Source organism: Triticum urartu, chromosome 1, assembly GCF_003073215.2.
Source record: "Triticum urartu cultivar G1812 chromosome 1, Tu2.1, whole genome shotgun sequence".
Taxonomy (NCBI): domain Eukaryota; kingdom Viridiplantae; phylum Streptophyta; class Magnoliopsida; order Poales; family Poaceae; genus Triticum; species Triticum urartu.
In genome coordinates this window covers 367711707-367718493 of record NC_053022.1, presented here as the reverse complement: position 1 = coordinate 367718493, position 6787 = coordinate 367711707, and the positions used below count along the sequence as shown (strand labels likewise).

The 6787-nt window shown below is 44.1% G+C and overlaps 1 protein-coding gene across 1 annotated transcript; it reads left to right on the top strand.

The window, feature by feature from the left end:
- The first annotated feature begins 922 nt into the window (after positions 1–922).
- On the top strand, positions 923–5447 carry LOC125512822 (ubiquitin domain-containing protein DSK2a-like). The gene is made up of 8 exons (XM_048677902.1): positions 923–1306; positions 2564–3298; positions 3422–3711; positions 3794–3907; positions 3984–4042; positions 4184–4212; positions 4905–4997; positions 5085–5447. Exons 1-8 carry the CDS (start codon positions 1069–1071, stop codon positions 5231–5233), a joined length of 1707 nt encoding a protein of 568 aa, XP_048533859.1. The 5' UTR covers positions 923–1068; the 3' UTR covers positions 5234–5447.
- The last annotated feature ends 1340 nt before the right edge of the window (positions 5448–6787 follow it).

Below are 6787 nucleotides of genomic sequence, written 5' to 3'. Positions count from 1 at the left end.
TACCGCGGTTGTACCGTCAGGTGGAATATGATGTTTGTATATATAAAGTCAAAACATCCAAAACAAAATTTTAAGTATATGATCAATTTTTTTTTGAGATACATAATACCTGCCACCATTGCACATCCCATTTCAGAACCTCCGTACACTCTGCCATGGCCGCAGCTGCCGCCACCGGGTGACGCCGAACACCACCCGACACAACTTAAAACCGCTAGATCCGATGACTGACAAGACAAAGAGGCCACCTGCTTCCCAAGTTCCCAGCATCATTGATTGGAACACTATCGATGGGGAAGAAACAAAGCCAAATTATTCTGACATGACATCGATCCCGCCACCGATGCGCCACCTCTGTGAAGAACAAAGCCCAGCCTAACTACTCGCCGGAGCAACAACGCCGGGGTCCCCTGCGCCTCTCGTCGCTGGAGCGATTGCCGGAGGGGTAGAGGACCCACGGCCGCGCCAACGGAGATGGGGGCAAAACGATGGCCTCCCAGATCACCTTTCCAAGGGATGAGAAGGGAACGTGGGGCGAACGGTTCAGGGATGAGTATGAATGGGTGCGATGCTGCCATGAGCCAAAACACAGTGATTTTGGCCTCGCATCACCTCCGGGAGCAAAGATGACCCAAGAGCCAGTCTGTACACTACTACGTGGAATCGTTGAGATTCGCACAATCCGTCCGAAAATTCCACGGACCCGTTCGGTCCCAGTGGGAATAGGGAACACCCTCCCCTGACTCGAACGCTAGAAGCCTAGAACCTTCCGGTCACCGACTCTTGCGGTGGCGGTCCACGAGGACCCCCCACCCGGTATCACACAGCGCCCCCACCGCACGCAACGAATCCACGCCGTCCGCCACCCCTACCCCGTGGCGCCCTCCGCCGTTAAATCCCTCGCGTCCGCGGCCGATTTGCTTCTTCTTCTCCTCTCTTTCTTCTCTCTCCGAGCAAGGGAAGGAAGGTAAGAGGGAAAAAAAAACTCGCAAAGCTCACGCGCACACGGCAGAACCCAATCGCAGCCCACGCCCCCTGACCCGACCGGATCGAGCCTCGGCCGAGGGCATGGGCGGAGCAGGCGACGGCGAGGGGGCCGGGAGCGAGTCCCCGCCCTCGGGGGCGCGGGCGACGCTCAACATCCGGTGCGCCAACGGCGCCAAGTTCACCCTTCAGGCGGACCTGGGCGAGACGGTCGGGGCGTTCAAGGAGGCCGTGGCCGCCAGCTGCGACGTGCCGGCGCCGCAGCAGCGCCTGATCTACAAGGGCCGGATCCTCAAGGACGAGCAAACCCTAGAAAGCTACGGTGCGTGCACACCACATGGATACGGGGAATAGGGTCGCGGTTTGGCTTCGGTGGGGTCGAATTGGCCGGCCCCGTGCGTGAATTGCAAATTTGCAATGCCCGTTTGTTGGTTGGGAGCGTGCTGGTGTGGATCAGATGCAACGGTATGCTTATGTGCCGCGTTAGCCGATACTACACGGGTGACTGGTTGATGCCGGTAGAGAGTGCGGTGTGTTAGTGATAACGGATACCGTTGGCGTACATGTTTTATATAGCATAGAAGAAGGTGAAGCTGAAGGAAGCTTCCCTTGTCGCGGCATGAATTTAATTCCAAGCGTTACGGATTTTAGCTTCCGTTACTTGTGCATGTATCATTACATAGCTACAGGTGAAATCTAAAGAGATTTACTGGATTTGCTTGAGGTGGAGTGGGGAATTAGTATGTTAGCTTAAGGATCATCATAAGGAAGTTCCAGTATTTTTGTGTGTGAATTTTGGCATAGTGTTTGATTATTGACTGTAGTTTGTAGAGTAGTAAATTTGTGTCAATTGATTGTTCAGTGTGTAAAATTTATGGTACTCTGGGGAAGTATGTAAAATTTGTTGATGTATTTTTAGTAAGTCACTGTATTCTGGTAAACTGACAAAGCCTTCTGTGGAGTTTATAGTTGAATCCTAATGAAAATGCATAATGTTTTTTGTTCCTAAATGGTCGACTTCTTATTTTACAAAATAGTGTCGTACAACCACAGTCACTGGAGTTATGGCATGTTTCCGTATTTTTTGACTATTATATTTCAGAATCACACACACATAGGGCACTAATGCTACACTTCGTGTTGGGAAAATGCAGGGAACAGTCTGCAAAAGACTGGCAGATGCTACATGCCTACATGCCCTTGCATGGAGCAAATGCTTTCCAATGAATTTGTTGCATCACTAACACTTTTCATGAAAAAACATTAAATTCCATCTTTGGATTTTATTTATTTATTTTGGGAGAAAACTGGTAATTCTTGTATGAGTCTGTAACAGTTGGCTTCTTCTGTTCCAAAATGTAATTATTTGGTTGGTTATTAGCAAATTATTTTATGATGAGATGAACGATGATTTGCGGTATAGTAGCAAGTTGCACTATCTTACTATATTACAAACTCCTGTATATGGTTTTGGCACATGCAAGGATGCAAATGCATTCGTTCTTTCTATGGTAATGTTGACCTGTCATTTAGATCTCTGTGTTATTAAGCATTTTTCTATGCTACTTGTATTTTCCAGGTGTTGAGACAGATCACACCATTCACTTGGTGCGAGGCGTTGCCCAACCAGCAGCATCAGGAGCACCTGCTGCATCAAGCCCCCAAGCTTCAACTACTCCTACCAGTGGCCCTGCAGGTGGTCTTGGAGGCTTATTTCCAGGCCTTGGTGCTACTGGAGCTGCTAGTGGCAGGCCAGCAGGTTTATTTGGGGCTGGACTTCCGGAATTAGATCAAATGCAGCAACAGTTGAGCCAGAATCCCAACCTTATGAGGGAGATAATGAACATGCCAATGATGCAGAGTCTCATGAATAACCCTGATCTAATACGCAATATGATTATGAATAATCCACAAATGCGTGATATTATTGATCGGAATCCAGATCTTGCCCATGTCCTCAATGACCCTAGTGTTCTCCGCCAGACCCTTGAAGCTGCAAGAAACCCTGAAATTATGAGGGAGATGATGCGGAACACAGACAGAGCAATGAGCAACATTGAAGCTTCCCCTGAAGGGTTTAATATGCTCCGGCGTATGTATGAAACTGTACAGGAGCCTTTTCTTAATGCAACAACAATGGGAGGGGGTGGGGAAGGCACCCCGGCCTCTAACCCGTTTGCAGCTCTTCTTGGAAATCAGGGGCCTAACCAAGCCGGCAATGCTGCTACAAATGCTCCAATTACCGGCCCAGAGTCCACAACAGGAACCCCTGTTCCAAATACTAATCCACTTCCAAACCCCTGGAGCAACAATGGTAGGTTCTAGTTATTTAGAGTTTTTTGTTTGTTTTGTTGTTGAATGTTGATAATTACATGTGGTAGTATTTTTATTCTCACTGCTGCTGATAATTGCCTGTGATACAATTTTATTTTCCCAGCTGGGGGTGCGCAAGGAACACCACGGTCAGGTCCTGCTGCTAGTACCAGGGCTGGTGCAACTGGTGGCCCAGGAGGGCTGGGTTCAGCAGATTTGAGCAGCCTGCTCGGTGGTCTTGGTGGGAATGCAAGAACTGGTGCTGCAGGTGGTCTAGGAGGGTTGGGTTCAGCAGATTTGGGGAGTATGCTTGGTGGTCCACCTGATGCTGCTCTTTTGAGTCAGATGCTGCAAAACCCTGCTATGATGCAGATGATGCAGAACATTATGTCTGACCCACAGTCAATGAACCAGGTCCAATATTTTTCAAAACTAGTTCCTTTATGATTTTTGGAGATGAACTTGGATCATTCTGTAACATTTGCTTGTCCCACAGTTGCTTAGCATGAACCCAAATGCACGTAGCCTGATGGAGTCAAACACTCAGTTGAGGGATATGTTCCAAAACCCAGACTTTCTTCGCCAGATGGCATCCCCAGAGGCTTTGCAGGTAAAATCTGTTGCGATGCAAGTTAACAACTGTTCTCGTATTTTATTTTATGATAATTTGTATTTGTTCTGCGCAGCAATTACTCTCATTCCAGCAGACACTGTCATCACAGCTTGGCCAAAATCAACCTAGCCAGTGAGTAACTCTAATTCAATAGCATCATTGTATCACCCCTTTTTTTATGAAATTAAATGAAATGGAGATTATGAAGTGCAGTTATGTTCATTTTTTGAGGGTGCAATTATGCGTTTGCTGAGTCATCTTTTTTTCTTTCAGGGCTGGTAACCTAGGAGGCAATGGCACAGGTAATTGTTCTTGATTATTATGTTCTTTATGCACAATCTCTTCTTCCTTGATATGGATTACGATGTCAGGTTTGATGTGAATGCTCCAGAGTTCTCTTATGTTGTTTGTAGTTGATCTCCTGTGTTCCCGCAAAAAAAAAACATCTCCTGTGGCAAGAGTTGCTTTTCTATACACACTCTGCTTGGTTCATGTTCATAAAGTTTCTGCTCCGTGATTTGTTAGGGTATACTGTTGTGGCATTAGAATCATTACCTGTCATTGATAACTCGAAACTACTAAGGCGATTTTCTTTTTTGCAAGATAATTACTGAATTAAACATTAGAAGTTAGAAATTCACAGAATCATTTGGCCTACAGTCAATTATCGATGCGTTCCTGATTCTGAATCATGTGATACGTTTCTTCAAATGGAAATGGGTTGCCTCTGACCAAAATACTGTTCCACTCATTTGGATTTGTTAACTGAAAAATAGATTGTAGTTACATGCACCTTGATACCACCGCTATTGAGCCATTTTTATTTGTAATGTCTCTGATCTACTGTCCAGCTGCTTTGCGGTGCTACCTGGATATTGAACAGAATTTGTACGTAGTCTTGACTGCAGAGTGCTCAGTTCTGAAGCAAAACTAGATGTGCAGTGCAGAGATCTTAAGTTCTGTCTAGATAAACACATTTTATCAACAAATACAGGCACGCGGGGAAATGTTGGTCTGGACACCTTGATGGGCATGCTTAGTGGGCTTGGTGCTGGAGGTGGCTTAGGTGTACCAAATGCCTCCAATGGTTTGTATACGCTGCCGTCTTGAGAATTTGCCTGCTCTTATTGCGTTCCGTCAGCTGATATTAGTTTCCCTGTTCTCAAAATTTCAGTGCCACCGGAGGAACTCTATGCAACGCAACTTGGCCAGCTCCAAGAAATGGGGTTCTTTGACACCGCAGAGAATATTCGGGCATTGATGGCCACTTCTGGGAACGTACATGCTGCTGTGGAGCGCCTTCTCGGGAACTTTGGCCAGTAGATAAAACGAGCCAGATGCTGCCCGTAATCTCCCTGTTTTAGCCAACAGGCAGTGTCCGTCTACAGTAAAAAAGACGGAATAATACAGTTAACTTTTTCCCGTACATGGTCGTCATGCCTTTGTTTTTTCTGTGTTGTATTGACAATTTGGATTGATGTACATACATATCAGATGATCCGGTGTTACCGCAAAGAATGTGGCTCTAGTTTTCCAAGTGTCAAGTCGACCCATCTTTTTTCTGAGATGCACACACAATAGAAACCCCAACAATGTAGGTGCACGTTTTTTGCTCAGTTTTTTTTAATCTTTTTCCCACATGCGGTAGAAGAGTAGGAAAGCTGTGATCGTCTTGGTTTAAAGATGAGTGGGTTAATAATTTTTTGCAGATGCTAATTTCCCGTGTGAAGAAAATTGCACAAACCATCACCTATTGGGGTCAAATTTATTTGTATAGAAAACCTATTCTTTGCGTTTGTTGCACAAAACACCACCTAATCTGCTGCAATCTTTATCTTTATCTTTACCTAATATTAAAAGAAGAATTGTTTCTTCAGTTCTTTTCGTTCATGGTGGGACCCATATAATTTTCGTATTTCTCAGGCTTCGTACGTCGCAGGCGTTTCCTCATGTGGGCGTTCTCCTGATTCATTGAGGACACAAAGTTTCAGCTAAAGATATGGTTTTCTAAATATGTAATAAGTATGTGTTGTTGAAGTGCGAATTCGGTAGCACATGAATTTGCTAGTGTGGGGCGTCTGTACCCTGCAAACCACTGTGTAGAGTATGAGTCTGATGTTTCAGCCCATGTAGCTGCTTGTGTCGCGGGTGATTTACCCAGACACCATTAAGTAATAAAGCTATGCTTTGCCCAAAAAAAAATTTACAGGACACACAGAGCCTCAATGGGCTGGCCCATTAGTATACAAAACAGTCCGCGCCAGTAAAATAATTTCCAAGGAAAAATACTGTGATGGGAGGAATTAAACCCAGCCCGCTCACACTACAACACTCAAATGCTAACCACTAGACTAAACAAGACTAGGTGTTTAATTAGAACCACAAAATTTAAAATTAAGTACACAGTCGTGCCAGATATTGAGAGGAATATATATTTTTTAAGTGAATAAGTTTTAGAATGTGAATTTTTTGAAAGTTGTTAATAAATTTTTTAAAGCCAAACATTGTTTAAAGAACAATATTTGTCTTTTTATTTTTTTTTCTAAACCTGGGTATTTTTTAAAACACAAACAATTTTTTAAAAGTAGGATGTACTGTTGTCATTATTTCTGGAATTTGCAAACATTTTAAAAACACAAATATTTTTTGAACATTAAATTTGAAAAGGCAAACATTTTAATAAACATGTTTTTTTAAACTGGGAGGTACTATAGCTAAATTGTTTTAATCTATACCTATATTAATAAAACTTGGCAAAATTTTAAAATATGCCCACATGATGCTTTGTTTTACTTCACTTTATTAAACTAGGGACATGGAAGGAATCTTTTTCTCTGTTGCATCTTCACGTACAACCGTCTCACTTGGTCGAGTGAC

Coding starts and splice junctions, on each gene's coding strand:
- LOC125512822 (XM_048677902.1), top strand. CDS start 1,069: ATGGGCGGAGCAGGCGACGGCGAGGGGGCCGGGAGCGAGTCCCCGCCC. Junction 3,299..3,421: donor AAACCCCTGGAGCAACAATG/GTAGGTTCTAGT, acceptor TTATTTTCCCAG/CTGGGGGTGCGCAAGGAACA. Junction 3,908..3,983: donor CATCCCCAGAGGCTTTGCAG/GTAAAATCTGTT, acceptor TGTTCTGCGCAG/CAATTACTCTCATTCCAGCA.